The sequence below is a fragment of the Scyliorhinus canicula genome, chromosome 17 (assembly GCF_902713615.1).
Source record: "Scyliorhinus canicula chromosome 17, sScyCan1.1, whole genome shotgun sequence".
Classification (NCBI taxonomy): Eukaryota; Metazoa; Chordata; class Chondrichthyes; order Carcharhiniformes; family Scyliorhinidae; genus Scyliorhinus; species Scyliorhinus canicula.
This window is the reverse complement of record NC_052162.1, coordinates 101,441,358-101,459,108: the sequence shown is the minus strand read 5'-3', so window position 1 is coordinate 101,459,108 and position 17,751 is coordinate 101,441,358. Positions and strand designations below refer to the sequence as shown.

The following is a 17,751-nucleotide window of genomic DNA, read 5'->3' as shown; positions in this document are numbered from 1 at the left end:
TCAGTAGCTAGTGGTGTCCCTCAGGGATCAGTGTAGGGCCACAATTGTTCACAATTTACAATGATGATTTGGAGTTGGGGACCAAGGGCAATGTGTCCAAGTTTGCAGACGACGCTAAAATGAGTGGTAAAGTGAAAAGTGCAGAGGATACTGGAAGTCTGCAGAGGGATTTGGATAGGTTAAGAGAATGGGCTAGGGTCTGGCAGATGGAATACAATGTTGACAAATGTGAGGTTATCCATTTTGGTAGGAATAACAGCAAACAGGATAATTATTTAAATGATAAAATATTAAAACATGCTGCTGTGCAGAGAGACCTGGGTGTGCAAATGCATGAGTCGCAAAAAGTTGGTTTACAGGTGCAACAGGTGATTAAGAAGGCAAACAGAATTTTGTCCTTCTTCCTGGAGGGATGGAGTTGAGACTAGGGAGGTTATGCTGCAATTGTATGAGGTGTTAGTGAGGCCACACCTGGAGTATTGTGTTCAGTTTTGGTCTCCTTACTTGAGAAAGGGCATACTGGCACTGGAGGGTGTGCAGAGGAGATTCAGTAGGTTAATCCCAGAGCTGAAGGGGTTGGATTACGAGGAGAGGTTGAGTAGACTGGGATTGTACTTGTAGTAATCCACGGGAGGCAGGAGTTCCGTCACCACACCAATATTTATTTACAATAACGATATTACAGGAGCAGCTACAACAGTGCTGCTAGCAGTCCAGTCAACTTAAGACTGGCTCACAAAGCCTACACAGGTGCTTATATGGGCCCCCTCAATGAGCTATCATTGAGGGAACTCATACTCCAATTGGCCAACCAATAAAGCCAATTGGAGTTCATTACACCCCTCCCCCCATAAGGTACGAGGAATGTCTGCCAGCTGGCATTCCTCTGAGCTTCTTCCTGCTCCTCATGTCTGGGTCTGTCACCTCTGTGTCGTCCGCCGGGTCGTTGTCCGAAGTGGGCGGGGTGTACCTTATAGGTGCCCGTCTTTTCCTTGACGACCTCCTTGGAAGTTGTTCGTCCTCCTCCTTGGGGAGACGTGTCGCGTCGGCCTCGTCGAACGTGTCCATCTCCGACTCTGATGACTGGATGATGGGGTCTGGAGAAATTGCTCGGGGCTGGGGTGTGGCTATCCTTTCCGTCTGGGCTGTCCCAGCTTGAGACGGTCCTGCTTCGCCTGCCTCCAAGTGTGGATTCGTTGCCTTATTTGGTCTAGGTGTTTCTTCAGCACCTTACCTCCTATCAAAACCTCATAGGATATGGGCCCTGTTTGGGACTCTACCGTGCCTTTGACCCACGTTGATCCATTCCCATAATTCTTGACCCAAACCGGTGCCTCCACCTGGAAATGTCTCTGCTGCCGACTATTATCATGCCCCCTGCGTTGGGCCTTCTGTTGTTTCTCCACTTTCCCCGTTAAATTTGGGAAAAGGAGACTCAGCCTCGTTCGCAGCCGCCTTCCCATTAAGAGTTCAGCTGGCGGTATGCCCGTTGTGGAATGCGGTGTGGTCCTGTCATCAAACAGCCAGCATGAGAGCTTTGTGTCCATTGACACTGCCGGCTGCTTCTTGATTTGGGCGTACTTCTCTCAGCCATCGCCAAGGTCCTCGAAGCATAGGCTATTGGCCATTCTTCCCCATTCCTTCCTCGATGGGCTAAGACAGCTCCTACCCCGTAGGGGGATGCATCACAAGTGACCACCAACTCCTTCCTTGGGTCATAATGCTCTAGGACATTTTCGGATGACAGCTGTTCCTTAATGTCCCTAAATGCTCGGTTTTGGCGGGCGGACCATTTCCATTCTTGCCCCAGTTTTAGTAGCTGGTGGAGGGGTTCTAGGATGGACGCCCTATTTTCAATAAATTTTCCATAATAGGTTACCAACCTTAGAAATGATCGTAACTCCTGGACCGTGGTGGGAGCTGGGGCTTCTTTTATTGCCCTAACTCTGTCTTCTAATGGGTGTAAGCCCGACTCGTCTACTTTATATCCCAGGTACGTCACTTGTGGGGCCAGAAAAACACATTTTTCCCTTTTTAGCCGCACACCTGCCTTTGCGAAACGCCTGAGCACTTCCTCCAGGTTCCATAAGTGTTCCCTGTTTGTCCTACCCGTGATTACGACATCGTTCAAATAAATCGCCACCTGCGGTAGTCCCTGCAGAATATTTTCCATCGTACGCTGGAATATAGCGCAGGCTGATGACACTCCAAAAGGTAGCCTAGTATAACGAAAAAGGCCCTTCAGGGTGTTGATCGTAGCAAACCTTTGGGAGCCCTTGTCCAGTTTTAACTGCAGGTAGGCGTGGCTCATGTTCAGTTTCGTGAACAAAAGCCCAACTGCCAATTTGGCATATAGGTCGTCTATTTTCGGGATTGGGTATTTGTCCAGCAGTGCGTATTTGTTTACCGTCTGTTTGAAATCTCCACAGAGATGTATCGAGCCGTCTGGCTTCAAAATCAGTACCACTGGCACTGCCCATTCCGAGAACTGTACTGGTCTGATAATGCCGTTGCACCGTAACCTTTTTATTTCGTCATCTACTTTCTTCCTTAATGCAAAAGGCACCGGCCTGGCCTTACAAAATTTCGGAAGGGCTTCTGGGTCCAAGTGTAATGTTGCTTTGACGCCTATGATTTCCCCCTAAACCTTCCTGGAAGACCTCCGGGTATTTTTGGAGTACTCCACTCAACTGCCCGCTTCCACTCTGGAAAATTTTCATCCAATCTAATTTTAGGTCTTTCAGCCAGTTTCGTCCAATTAAGCTCGGTCCGGAGCCCTCTACTATCGTCAACGGTAATCTGAGCAATTGTTTCTCATATTCCACGGAAACATGAGTCGTGCCTAGAACTTCCAGGGGTTCCCCCGTGTAGGTTTTAAGTTTCGTCGATGTTTTTGTTAGGGTTAGTGGCTGGAGTCCATCTTTGATTTTTCTAAATGCTGCCACTCCCATTACTGATACGGCCGCACCCGTGTCTATTTCCATTATTGTCGGCCGCCCGTTCACCCGTGGGGTAATCTTAATGGGTTCTGCTTTCTTCGTTGCAATATTATATAATTGTTCCCCTTTGGAGGAGGATGGGGCGTCTAGGTTGTGTACTTCCCTGCGTCCCCACCTGCTGTTTGCCACCTCCTTCTAGGGTTTCTGTCACTGTTACCCTACTCTGTCTGGTGCCAGAAACGGTCCTTCTCTGTTGGGGGTGCCTCAGCCGGTACTTCCCTCTGTCTCCAGTTAGTCCTGGCAGACTTGGGGGCAGTTCTGGGGTTTTCCTTTTTCCCTCTATATCTCAGGCTTTTCCTGAGAGCGGCTATCTGGTAGCAGGACCCGTTGTGGTAGTCCCTCTCACAGGTATCTACCTCCATAGGCGTGCCCTGTAGTTCCTGCACCCCACTTGCTGCCTTTTCTAGGGACAGTGCAAGCTGTAACGCCTGCCTGCAGTCTAGCTCCATTTCCGCCAACAGGCGTTTCTGTATGGTGAGGTCGTTTATACCACACACTAACCAGTCCTGAAGCACTTCATTTAGCGTCGGGCCGAACTCACATTTTTCCGCCAGCCTTCTCAGGCGGGTCAAGAAATTCATGACTGACTCCCTGTCTTCCCGCTTCGCTGTGTAGAATCTGTACCTACGCAAAATAAGGGGTGGTTTTGGGTCGTCGTGCTCTTTCACCAATTCCGTTAATTCTTGGAAAGTTTTCGTGTCCGGCGCATCGGGATAAGTCAGACTACGTATAATGGCGAAAGCTGAGGGTCCGCACGCCGACAGCAGGATAAGCCGTCTCCTTTCGTCCGTCAGTATATCATTTGCCCGGAAGAAGTAACACATTCTCTCCACATACTGGGACCAGTCCTCAATAGCCGGGTCGAATGCCTCTAACCTCCCAAAAAACGGCATTTTTAAAATGGCAAGGCTTACCCTCCGAGTGCGGCAGCTGGTCTCCGCAAAATTTTTAGTTTACCTCATCGCCACTGTAGTAATCCACGGGAGGCAGGAGTTCCATCACCACACCAATATTTATTTACAATAACGATATTACAGGAGCAGCTACAACAGTGCTGCTAGCAGTCCAGTCAACTTAAGACTGGCTCACAAAACCTACACAGGTGCTTATACGGGCCCCCTCAATGAGCTATCATTTAGGGAGCTCATACTCCAATTGGCCAACCAATAAAGCCAACTGGAGTTCATTACAGTACTCGTTGGAATTTAGAAGAATGAGGGGGGATCTTATAGAAACATATAAAATTATGAAGGGAATAGATCGGATAGATGCGGGCAGGTTGTTTCCACTGGCAGGTGAAAGCAGAACTAGGGGACATAGCCTCAAAATAAGGGGAAGTAGATTCAGGACTGAGTTTAGGAGGAACGTGTTCACCCAAAGGGTTGTGAATCTATGAAATTCCTTGTCCAGTGAAGCAGAGGCTCCTTCATTAAATGTTTTTAAGATAGATAGTTTTTTGAAGAATCAAGGGATTAAGAGTTATGTTCAGTCCGGAAAGTGGAGCTGAGTCCACAAAAGATGAGCCATGATCTCGTTGAATGGCGGAGCAGGCTCGAGGGGCCAGATGGCCTACTCCTGCTCCTAGGTCTTATGATTGTATCCTCCAAGTTCCATGGTTACCCTATATCCTCCCAGTCTCATGTTTACTCTCTCCTCTTCCAATTCCAAGGAGAGCCGCCAACCTCCCAGTCCTATGGTGACCCTGTCTCCTCCCAATTCCATGTTTAACATCTATCCTCCCAGTCATATGGTGACACTCTACATCCCTACCGCATGATGACACTCTATCATCCAAGTCTCCTGGTGACCCTCTATCATCCAGGTCCCATGGTAACCGTCTTTGCTCCGTTCTATATTAACCCTCTTTCCTCCCAGTCCTATGGTGATTTACCATCATTTTATAAAAAAATGTTTTTGTTGGGTATTGTACATGATCTGCTTACAAATGTACACACAAGGAAACTAAAAAAAGAGAAAAGAAAACAAAGAGAAAAAAACAGAGGAAATATATATACAAAGAAACAAGAAAAACATTTCATAGCATGTCTCCCCCCCTTCTCTTTTTTTATACAAAACAAGCAAAACAAAACCGGGTGGAACGTGCACCTGGGTGGTGCCCCTGATATCACTTGCATCTCTTTTGCCATTTGCCATAGCTTTGGCCATCCGTCGTTCCTTCATCCTGTTCTTTCTTTCTGTCTTTCGCCTTGCTGTGCTTGTGGTTATCGTCGTTTCTTGAGCTCTCCCCCTAGTTTGTGTTCCCTCCTCTTTCCTCCCTTCTGGCTCCCCTCTGTTGTTCTCCTTCCCTTGTCCTCCCCACACCACCCTCCTCCCCCTTCTCCCCCCCTTCTTCTCTGCTACTCCACTTTCTGTTCTGCTGTGTTTGGCTACTCCCTCCTGCTCCGTTTCCCCCCCCCCCCACCCAACCCCGGTCCTCCCACCCTTCCCTCAATTCTATCATGTCTTGGCTACTTTCCCCCGGCTCTTAGCTGATTGTTTATTTGGTTGGTTGGCCACAAACATGTCCCTGAACAGTCGAGTGAATGGCTCCCATGTTTCGAGGAGGCCATCTTCCGACCCTCGGATGGCGAATTTGATTTTCTCCATTTGGAGAAATTTTGTTAGGTTTACAGTCTGCAGCTTTACGTGCTGCTGCTGACCACCAGCCAAGTAGGATTCTGCAGCAGGCGATCAGGGAGGCAAAGGCAAGGGCGTCCGCCTTCCTCCCCATGAAGAGATCTGGCTGATCTGATACCCCGAAGACCACCCTTATCCCCACCACTTTGGACATTGCCTCGAAGAAGGCTGTCCAGTACCCAGCAAATCTGCGGCAAAACCAGAAGATGTGGGTGTGGCTGCCCAGGTCTCCTTGGCACCGTTCATATCTGTCCTCCACCTCAGGGAAGAACCTAATCAATTCGGGTTCTTGTTAAGTGGGCTCTATGTACCACTTTTAGTTGCTTTAGGTTGAGTCTTGCGCACGTGGAGGTGGAGTTCACCCTATGTAGTGCTTTGCTCCAGAGTCCCCACCCTATTTCGAACCCCAAGTCTTCCTCGCATTTCCTCCTCGTCACATCCAGTACAGTATCGGCCCTCTCTATCAGTCGTTCATACATGTCTGTGGTAGTATGACTAGGAAGACTTATGGGACCCCTTCCCCCGTCTCTCCCGACACTCCTTCCCACCCCCCCCGCTTCTTTCTCAACAAGGGGTGAATGTGGTAGTATGACTAGGAAGATCATATTACCTTAGAATCAAGCTGCCATTGATACAGCAGTCTCGCTGTCCATTGGCCCAGGCAAGTCATGTGCCTCCTCTGCCAATTGGCTGTGGCTAGTCATGTGACTCACCGTTGATTGGCTGAGAGGTTGGTAGCTCCGCCTACAAGGCGGGGTATAAGAACCCGTACCGGCTGGCAGTCGGCCTTTCTCTGTATGACCACTGCCAGGCTCACATCTAGCGTATTAAAGCCTGTTGTTTGGAACTTCACTACGACTCGAGTCCAATTGATGCTGCATCAATTTACTACGCTAGACTTTGAAAACGGAACTACGGATCAAACCAGAATGCCTCCGAATCTGCCCGCATACTGCAAAAGCGTCAGCAACTTTTAAACATTGGCTGCCGTGTTTCAGCAGTTACCTCACTACTGCAGAAAATCGACCAACAAAGGAGCAGAAACTCCACATCCTCCACTTGTGCGTGGGCACCGCCGTTTACTCTATGATAGAGGACGAACTGGACTATGATGTCGCTATGGATCTACTAAAAGAACACTTCATCAGGCCAGTAAACCAGGTCTCTGCGCGGCACCTCCTGGCAACAAGGCAACAATTCCCCGGTGAGTCCTTCGACAAATTCTATCGGGCCCTCATTGTCTTGGGGAGAAATTGCGCCTGCCCGCAGGTCACTGGTGTGGAGCACACCGAACTCTTGATCAGGGACACCTTCGTGGCAGGCAAGCAGTCACCCCAAATACCCCAGAGACTTTTAGAAAAGGACACTCTATGCCTCACTGAGGCACGGACTCTCGCCCCCTTGGGCAGCGTGGCACACAACCCCCCTCACCCTGCTGACTCGGACCCCCAGACCTGTGCTGCAGGATGCCCCGATAAGCCCACGGGCCCCCGCTGCTATTTCTGCGGTCTGGCCAAGCACGCCCCCGCGCTGCCTGGCCCGCACAACAGTCTGCAAGAGCTGCGGCAAAAAGGGCCACTTTGCGGCCGTCTGTCTCTCCAAGTCGGGCGCTGCCGTCCCGGACAGCGACCGCGGGTCTTCCCCCCCCCCCCCCCCCCCCCCCCCCCGGCCAGCACAAGTGCTGGTGGTTAAGACTGGGGAGAAAGACTGGATGGTCATTGACTACAGTCAGACCATCAACAGGTTTACGCAGCTGGACGCGTATCTTCTTCCCCGTACCTCCGACCTGGTTAACAGGATCACGCAGTACAAAGCTTTTTCCACGGTGGACCTTAAGTCCGCCTACCACCAGCTCCCCATCCGCGCGAGTGACCGAAAGTACACTGCGTTCGAAGCGGATGGGCGACTCTACCACTTTTTAAGGGTTCCATTCGGTGTCACAAATGGGGTCTCGGTCTTCCAAAGGGAGATGAACCAAATAGTTGACCAATACGATTTACTTGCGACCTTCCCGTATCTCGACAATGTCACCATCTGCGGCCATGACCAGCAGGACCACGACACCAACCTCCAAAAATCCCTCCGAACTGCAAAACTCCTGAACCTGACCTACAACAAGGACAAATGCGTGTTCAGCACCGACCGTCTAGCCATCCTGAGCTACGTAGTGCGTAATGGAGTGATAGGCCCCGACCCCGAACGCATGCGCCCCCGAATGGAACTCCCCCTTCCCAACTCCCTCAAAGCCCTCAAACGCTGTCTGGGCCTCTTTTCATATTACGCCCAGTGGGTCCCTAACTACGCCGACAAAGCCCGCCCCCTCATCCAGTCCAACACGTTTCCCCTGTCAATGGAGGCCCGTCACGCCTTTAGCCGCATCAAAGCAGACATACAAAGGCCACGATACGCGCTATCGACGAGTCCCTCCCATTCCAGGTCGAGAGCGACGCGTCCAATGTAGCTCTGGTGGCCACCCTCAACCAAGCGGGCAGACCCGTGGCCTTTTTCTCCTGGACCCTCCACGCTTCCGAACTCCGCTATTCCTCAGTGGAAAAGGAGGCATAGGCCATTGTCGAAGCTGTGCGACATTGGAGGCACTATCTGGCCGGCAGGAGGTTTACCCTCCTCACAGACCAACTGTCAGTAGCCTTCATGTTCGATAATGCACAGAGGGGCAAGATCAAGAATGACAAGATCTTGCGGTGGCGGATCGGGTTGTCCACGTACAACTACGATATCTTGTATCGTCCTGGGAAGCTCAATGAGCCTCCTGATGCCCTGTCCCGCGGTACCTGCGCAATGCACAGGTGGACCGCCTCCGCACCCTCCACGCGGACCTCTGCCATCCAGGGGTCACCCGTTTTTTTTTCATTTTATCAAGACCCGCAACCTGCCCTACTCCATCGAGGAGGTGAGGACTGTAACCAGGGAATGCCACATTTACGCGGAGTGCAACCCGCACTTCTACCGCCCTGAGCAGGCACATCTGTAAAGGCTTCCCGCCCTATCGAACGTCTTCAAAGGTCTCCTCCCCTCCAACAACCGCAACACATATTTCTTAAATGTGATTGACGAGTAGTCCCGCTTTCCGTTCGCCATCCCCTGCCCGACATGACCACGACAACTATCATCAAGGCCCTCCACTGCATTCTCTCCCTGTTCGGTTACCCCGCGTACATCCACAGCGACCGGGGGTCCTCCTTTATGAGTGACGAGCTGCGTCAATTCCTGCTCAGCAGGGGCACCGCCTCCAGCAGGGCGACCAGTTATAACCCCCGGGGTAACGGTCAGGTCGAGAGGGAGAACGGTACGGTTTGGAAGACCGTCCTACTGGCCCTGCAGTCCAGGTGTCTCCCGGTCTCCCACTGACAAGAGGTCCTCCCAGACGCCCTCCAGTCTATTCGGTCTCTCCTCTGTACTGCCACGAATCAAACACCTCACGAACGTCTTCTTGTTTTCCCCAGGAAGTCTTCCTCTGGGACCCGACTCCCGACCTGGCTGGCCATCCCGGGCCCATCCTGCTCCGAAAGCATGTGCGGGTGCACAAGTCCGACCCGTTGGTTGAAAGAGTCCAGTTACTCCACGCGAATCCGCAGTACGCGTACGTGGAGTATCCCGACGGACGACAGGACACGGTCTCCCTTCGGGACCTGGCATCCGCCGGAGTAAGGCCACACCCCCCAGCACCAACACCATCCCCCCAGTCCCAACTGCCCCCAGCGCCCCCGCAACCCAGCGCACAGGAACCCCCTCCCCCGGCCTGACTACCGCTAGCTCCGACCAGGGGTACGGACACAGGACCATGACCGCCGCTCCCGGAGTCACGGACGACCACTGCTCCAACGTCACCGGTGCCGCTGCGCAGGTCCGGCAGGACACTGAAGGCACCCATTCGGCTGATTGAGTCAATTTGATGGACCTTATGGACTTTCATGTTTGGCATATGTTCCTTGCCTGTGTTTTTATTATTATTATTACGGTTATTGTTTTTTCTCTGTACACTGTCAGTACGTTGGTTTTTCTTACTCGTTCATCGCGGACCAGTGGGCAGTCATAGTTACCTCGGTACTACTTGAGAAGGTCTCACTACCAGTCTTATGGGACCCCCTCCCCCGTCACTCCTTCCCACCCCCCCGCTTCTTTCTCAACAAGGGGTGAATGTGGTAGTATGACTAGGAAGATCATATTACCTTAGAACCAAGCTGCCATTGGTACAGCAGTCCCGCTGCCCATTGGCCCAGGCAAGTCATGTGCCTCTCTGCGAATTGGCTGTGGCTAGTCATGTGACTCCCCGCCGATTGGCTGAGAGGTTGGTAGCTCAGCTTACAAGGCGGCGTATAAGAACTCGTACCGACTGGCAGTCGGCCTTTCTCTGTACGACCACTGCCGGGCACACATCTAGCGTATTAAAGCCTGTTGTTTGGAACTTCACTACGACTCGAGTCCAATTGATGGTGCATCAATGTCGCTACAGTTTCCTCTACTTAGAACCTCTACGTCCAGTAGTTCTTCGAGTAGCATCCATTGCGGTGGTCGGGTGTACGTCCTGGTCTCCTTCAGCCGGAAGTTTTTAAGCTGCAGGTATCTGAGTTTGTTGCCTTCAGCTAGCTGGTCAGTTCGTCCAGTGTTGTGACCCTGCTGTTGGTGTATAGGTCCCTGACTGTCAGTGTCCCCCTGCCCTGTCTCCACCTTTTAAACGTGGCATCAGTGAGTGCTGCCGTGAACTTATGGTTATTGCAGATGGGGGCTTTGTCGGACATTTCGGTCAGGCTGAATTGTTGCTGTAGCTGGTTCCAGGTCTGGAGGGTGGCTACCACCACTGGGCTGCTAGAGTATTCTTTTGGTGGGGATGGGAGTGCCGCTGTGGCGAGGGCCCGGAGCGAGATCCCCCTGTGCGCAATCCACTCTGCTTCTGGCTCCTTAATCCATCCCATTACTCTTTCAGCTGTCGCTGCCCAGTGGTAGTACTGCCCCCCCACCCCCCGCCGGAAATTTGTTTTCTGTCGGACCTTCTTTGAGATCCTAGCATTCTTCCGCGCACCCCCCACCCCCATACAAACGCCATGATTAACCTGTCCAATGAGTTGAAAAAGGCCTTAGGGATATAGATCGGGATGGATCTAAGTAGGAAGAGGTACCTGAGCAGCACGTTCATTTTGATCATTGATTTCCGTGCTGTAAACATCTATGACTTTATGATCGTCTGCACTCTCCCCGTGAGGGAGAGTGGGAGTATGTTCCATCTCTGGAGGTCCTTTTGGTCAGGTTCCACTTGTCAACCAATCCAATCAAGGGCGATTTGGATCCCCAGGTAGCAGATTTTGTGTTGGGCTTGTTTAAACAGAAGTCCCACCACTTTTGCTCTTCCCCCTTGCGTGTTCACCGGGAAGATCTCGCTTTTGCTCATGGTGAGTTTGTAGCCCGAGAAGGCACCAAACTCTTTCAGGAGTGCAATGATATCTTCCATGCTGCTTTGTGGGTCCGAGATATGGAGGAGCAGGCCATCCGCATAGAGACTCTGTGCTCCCTGCATCTTTTTAGATCCCCCTCCAGTCTTTTGCTGTTCTGAGTGCGATCGCTGGTGGTTTGATCGCTAGGGCGAGCAGCAATGACGACAGCGGGCATCCCTGCCTGGTGCCCCAGTGCAGCTGGAAGTACTAGGAGCTGGTGTTGTTTGTCCGTACGCTCGCTATTGGAGCGTAGTACAGGCGCTTAACCCAGGAGATGAACCCTGTTCCAAGCCGTCTACGAGGTACTTGCACTCGACTCTGTCGAAGGCTTTTCTGCGTCCAGGGAGATTATCACCTCAGGTGTTCTCTCGCCGGATGGGGTCATGATCACGTTCAGCAGCCGCCTGATGTTCGATGTTAGCTGTCTTCTTTTATCAAAGCCCGTTTGGTCCTCTGCGACCACCTCTAGAACGCAATTCTCCAGCCTTTTGGCTAGGATTTTGGCCAGTATTTTGGCATCTACGTTTAGTAGTGAGATGGGTCTGTATGGAAAGCCCTCCTTTGGGTCTTTGTCTTTCTTAAGTATTAGCGAGATCGGGGCTTGTGCTAGCGTAGATGACAGTGTGCGCCTCATCAGCGAGTCTGGGAACATCTCCCGCAGGTGTGTGGTCAGTTCTGTCGCGAATATTTAGTAGAAGTCCGCCGGGAACCCATCCGGTCCCGGCGCCTTCCCCGCCTACATGGAGCTAATACTCTCCATGATCTCTCCCTGTTCTAGCTGTGCTTCCAGGCCCTGGTTTCTGTCTCCCTCACATCTGGCATGTCTAGTCCGTCGAGGAACCGTTTCCTCTCCGGTGGGGGCTCTGAGCTGTACAATCCCCGGTAAAAGGCCTCAAAGGTTTAGTTAAACTTGTCTGGGACTGTTTCCAATGTGCCTGTTGCCTCTAATTTGCACAATCTCTCTAGTGGCTGCCTGCTTTCTCAGCTGGTGTGCCAGCAGGCTTTGTCTTCGTAGAACGTCCCCTGTTCCTGGCAGAGTTAGTGTACCGCTTTCCTCATGGAGAGCATTTGTAGCTTTTTCTTCTCCGCCAGGGGCTCTACAGTCGGGGTGTGATTCCCCATCCCCATGGTGACCCTCCAAACTCAACGTCCGATGTTTACCCTTTGTCTGCCCAGTCCAATGTTGACAGTCTATCCTCCTTGTCCCATGTCTATCATCCCTGACCTCGGTGACCCTCTACCATCCAGGCACTCCAGGTGGTGGCCCTTTATGCTCCGAGTCCCATGTTTACCCTCTATATTCCTAGTGTCATGGTGAACCACTATCCTCCCACTCCCATGTTTACCCTCGATCCTCAAAGTCCCAGGCTGTTAAGAAGGCAAATGCAATGTTAGCATTCATGTAAGAGGACTAGAATACAAGACCAGGGAGGTACTTCTGAGGCTGTATGAGACCCCATTTGGAGTATTGTGAGCAGTTTTGGGCCCCGTATCTAAGGAAGAATGTGCTGGCCTTGGAAAGGGTCCAGAGGAGGTTCACATGAATGATCCCTGGAATGAAGAACTTGTCGTATGAGGAACGGTTGAGGACTCTGGGTTTGTACTCGTTGGAGTTTAGAAGGATGAGGGGGATCTTATTGAAACATATAGGATACTGCAAGGCCTGGATAGAGTGGATGTGGAGAGGATGTTTCCACTTGTCGGAGAAACTAGAACTAGAGTACACCATTTCAGACTAAAAGGATGATACTTTAAAACAGAGATGAGGGTGGTGAATCTGTGGAACTCTTTGCCGCAGAAGGCTGTGGAGGCCAAATCACTGTTGTTAAGACAGAGATAGATAGGTTCTTGATTAATAAGAGGATCAGGGATTATGGGGAGGAGGAAGGAGAATGGAGGTGAGAAAAGTATCAGCGATGATTGAATGTCGAAGCAGACTCTATGGGCCGAGTGGCTTAATTCTGCTCCTATGTCTTATGGTCTTATGGTGGCCCTCTATTATTTAAGTCCCATGGTGACCAGTCTCATGGTAATCCTCCTTGTTCCATGGTGACCCTCTGTCACCCCGTCCCATGTTTACCCTCTATTCTCCCAATCCCATGGTGTGCCATTATCCTCCCAGTCCAATGTTTAACCTCTCTCTATCCTCCCAGTACAAAGGCGGCCCTCTCGGCTCCCAGTCCCATGGTGACCCTCTATCATCCCACTCCCATGTTTACCCTCTCTCCTCAAGTCTCATGATCCCCGACCCATAGTGACCCTCTATCACCCAAGTCCCATGGTGGCCCTCTATTATCCAAGTCCATGGTGGCCCTCTATTATCCAAGTCCCATGGTGGCCCTCTATTATCCAAGTCCCATGGTGGCCCTCTATTATCCAAGTCCCATGGTGATCCTCTATCTGCCCAGTTCCATGGTGACCCTCTCTCCTCCCAATCCCATGGTGACCTTCCAAACTCCCAGTGCCATGTTTGACCTCTGTTCTCCCAGTCCCATGTTCACTCTCAATCTTCCAGCACCATGGTGAACCTCTATCCTCCCAATCCCATGCTGACCCCATTCTCTGAGTCCCATGGTTATCCTCAATCCTCCCAGGTCCATTGTAACCCTCTATACCCCGAATAACATGGTGGTCCTCTAACAGCCTGGTTCCATTTTTACACTCCATCCACTCAGTCAAATGGTGACCCTTTTTCTACCCAGTCCCATGGTGTCTTGATCCTCCCAGTCCCATGTGACCTTCCAAACTCCCAGTGCCATGTTTGACCTCTGTTCTCCCAGTCCCATGTTCACTCTCAATCTTCCAGCACCATGGTGAACCTCTATCCTCCCAATCCCATGCTGACCCCATTCTCTGAGTCCCATGGTTATCCTCAATCCTCCCAGGTCCATTGTAACCCTCTATACCCCGAATAACATGGTGGTCCTCTAACAGCCTGGTTCCATTTTTACACTCCATCCACTCAGTCAAATGGTGACCCTTTTTCTACCCAGTCCCATGGTGTCTTGATCCTCCCAGTCCCATGTTTAGCCTCAATCCTCCCAGTGCTACTGTGGGTGACCCCCCCACCATTTTGCCAGTCCCATGGTGGCCGTCTATCCTTCCCTCAAAGCGCCCTCTGACCCAGCCAGCTGATACAGGGCCATCAGCCCGATGGGCACGCTCCAGTGCAACCAGTGCTATCTTGTTCGCTGGGATGGTGTGTATGGTGAGTGAATTGCGTATATGTGGCTGCATCTTGCCGGCCTCCTGAGTGCCAATTCTGAATCTGGCACCATTTCTATTTGGAATCAATTATGTTCCAAGTGGTGCTGGTGGTAGCCCCTTAACAGTCGCTGAATGGATCCAGGTGCAGCCCCAGTTTTGCTATTGTGGAAGTCCACGAGTCCTGCCCCGACATCAACATGTAGTCTCAGGAACAGTGAATCCGGCCGTATGTTTGTCCTTCAGTACACACAGAATTCCGGAGTTATTCATTACCGTATAATGGAACAACCTTCACAAGTGAAGAGTTCTTGAGTTTCCTGAAGGCTAATGGGATGCAGCACATTTGGATGGCCTCATATCACCCGGCCTCAAAAGGGTTAGTGGAAAGGATGGTACAAACTTCGACTCAAGATGCAGACTTCAGGGTCGCTGGACACAAAACTGGCCAGGTTCTTGTTCTGCTATAAGACCACTCCACACGCTGCAACCGGGGTAACACCAGCTGAATTGCTCATGGGCCAGAGGCTTCAAACCTGTCTTAGTATGGTTTTTCCCTGATATCGGCCGGAAAATATGGCACAGCCAAGAGTTGCAAGGGTGGTGTCCTGTTCGTCAAAAACTATGTTAGAAACTTTGCAGACGGAGCCCAGTGTATCTCTGCGTCAATCTTCCGCCAGACAAGTCCGGGATCTTATCAAGAGCAAGCACAAGGTTGAATCATGTGTAAGCACTTTGAACACATTCGAGCCAGATGTCCAGTTCTATGTAAAATTTCTCGGGAGAGGAAAGTAATGATTAAGCCAAATCCAAAGTTCAAAGAGGCTAATACACTGCCCCAAGTGGGGCCAAAATGACGAAATGAGAGAGGTCGTAGATTCGGATTTTGACATGTGGCACGGTAGCACAGTGGTTAGCATTGTTGCTTCACAGCTCCAGGATCCCAGGTTCGATTCCCGGCTTAGGTCACTGTGTGGAGTCTGCACATTCTCCCTGAGTATGCGTGGGTTTTCTCCGGGCGCTCTGGTTCCCTCCCACAAGTCCCGAAAGACGTGCTGTTAGGTGAATTGGACATTCTGAATTCTCCCTCAGTTTTCCCGAACAGGCGCTGGAGTGTGGCGACTAGGGGATTTTCACAGTAACTTAATTGCAGTGTTAATGTAAGCCTACTTGTGACAATAATAAAGATAATTTTATTATTTTTGAAATCCTCTAGTCCTCTGGTACAACCCAATATCCAAGGAGGAATTGAACGATTATAGTCCGTCTCCACAGTTTTGCCCGTTACAGCCCTTAGTAACCTATGATAGATGGAAGTGCAGGGTGAGAAAACAAGACAGAGACAGGAACATGAGTGGAGATAAAGAGCCTCTATCTCATATGTTGCACACCACATCATAATCACTAACAGGAGATTAAGAAGAAAAATTGAGTTTTGCGCTTCATTGCTAGAGTAAAGGAATTTAAGACTAGGGAGGTTATGCTGCAATGGTATAAAGTGTTATTGAGGCCACACCTGGAGTATTGTGTTCAGTTTTGGTCTCCTTACCTGAGAAAGGACATACTGGTGCTAGGGGGTGTGCAGAGGAGATTCACTAGGTTAATCCCAGAGTTGAGGGGGTTGGATTACGAGGAGGTTGAGGAGACTGGGACTTTACTCGCTGGAATTTAGAAGGATGTGGGGGCATCTTGTAGAAACATATAAAATTATGAAGGGAATTGATAGGACAGATGCAGGGAGGTTGTTTCCACTGGCGGGTGAAAGCAGTACTAGGGGGCATAGCCTCAAAATAAGGGGAAGTAGATTTAGGACTGAGTTTAGGAGGAACTTCTTCACCCAAAGGGTTGTGAATCTATGGGATTCCCTGCCCAGTGAAGCAGTTGAGGCTCCTTCATTAAATGTTTTCAAGATAAAGATAGATAGTTTTTTGAAGAATAAAGGGTTATGATGTTCGGGCGGGAAAGTGGAGCTGAGTCCACAAAAGATTATGAATGGCGGAGCAGGCTTGAAGGGTCAGGTGGCTTACTCCTGCTCCTAGTTCTTATGTTCTTATGATTCACAGATTCTAAAATATCACTTTTTCCACTGGACCTCATGCACACAAAAATAAAACAATGTTCACCTGGTTAATTAAATCCAGCTTTCAGGTGTTAAAATTACTTCTACCTGTTGAGTTCTTTACCTGTGGGATTCGATCCTCTTGCTGGTCCAATTTGCCCAGGGTTGAGATCAAAGGTTCTTTTAGCAGGCTGTAAAAAGACACAGTGCAACTTTCAATGGTTAGCACCTTCATCGAATCCCTACAGTGCAGGAATAGGCCATTTGGTCAATCGAGTCTTCACTGACCCACTGAAAGAGCACCCTAGCTAGGCCCCATCCCTGCCCTATCCCCATAACCCCACCTAACCTTTGGGGACTAAGGGGAAATTTAGCAAAGCCAATCCATCTAACCTGCGCATCTTTGGACTGTGAGAGGAAACCCACGCAAACATGGGGAAATTGTACAAACTCCTCACAGACAGTCACCCAAGTCGTACCTGGGTCCCTGGCATTGTGAGTCAGCAATTCTAATGCTGAGCTACCGTGCCGCCCCTTTGGACATATTTTACAGGAAACTATTTTGCTGATTCTGTGCATCCCACTCCATTTCATCAAATTTCTGGGGTGCAACGGTAATACATAAAAACATACATGGAAAATAGAAGCAGAAGGCGATCATTCGGCCCTTCAAGCCTGCGACGCTATTCATTATGTTCATGGCTGATCGTGTTCAATACCTGATCCCGCCTTCCCCCCATATCCCTTGATCCCTTTATCCCTAAGAGCTATATCTAATTCCTTCTTGAAATTACATAATATTTTCAATTCAGCTACTTTCTGTGGTCATGAATTCCACAGATTCACCACACTCTTGGCGAAGAAATTACTCCTCACCCCAGTCTCTTATCCTCAAACTATGACCCGTAGTTCTGGACGCCCCCACCATCGGGAACATTCTTTCTGAATCTACCATGATAGAATTTTATAAATTTTTATGCAATTCCCTCATCACTCTTCTAAACTCCAACGTATATAATCCTAACCGATTTAGCCTCTCCTCATATGACAGTCCCACCATCCCACAAATCAGCCCGGTAAATCTTTGCTGCACTCCCTCCATAACAGGAACATCCTTACTCAGATAAGGACACGAAAACCCCAACATACCATTCGCCTTCTTTACTGCCTGCTGTACCTGCGCTTACTTTTAGTGATGGATGCACGAGGACACCAAGGTCTTGCTGAGTATCCATCTCTCTTAATTTACATCCATTTAAATAATAACCTGCCTTCCTATTTTTGCTACCAGATTATCAGACCCTGGAGATTTATCAGCCTTCAATCCCATTAATTTCCCTAAAACCACTTCTCTACTAATACTAATTTCCTTCAGCTCCTCACTAAAACTGGTGTTTCTCAG

At 50.2% G+C, this 17,751-nt stretch overlaps 1 protein-coding gene across 1 annotated transcript in view; it reads right to left on the bottom strand.

Annotated features, from left to right (window-relative positions):
- The window catches only part of dnaaf6 (dynein axonemal assembly factor 6), a 94,351-nt gene that overhangs the window by 73,889 nt on the left and 2,711 nt on the right, over positions 1–17,751 (bottom strand). Inside the window, exon 3 of the mRNA XM_038774585.1 lies at positions 16,474–16,540. Coding sequence (XP_038630513.1) covers positions 16,474–16,540 — 67 coding nt within the window. The remainder of the gene's footprint in view (positions 1–16,473; positions 16,541–17,751) is intronic.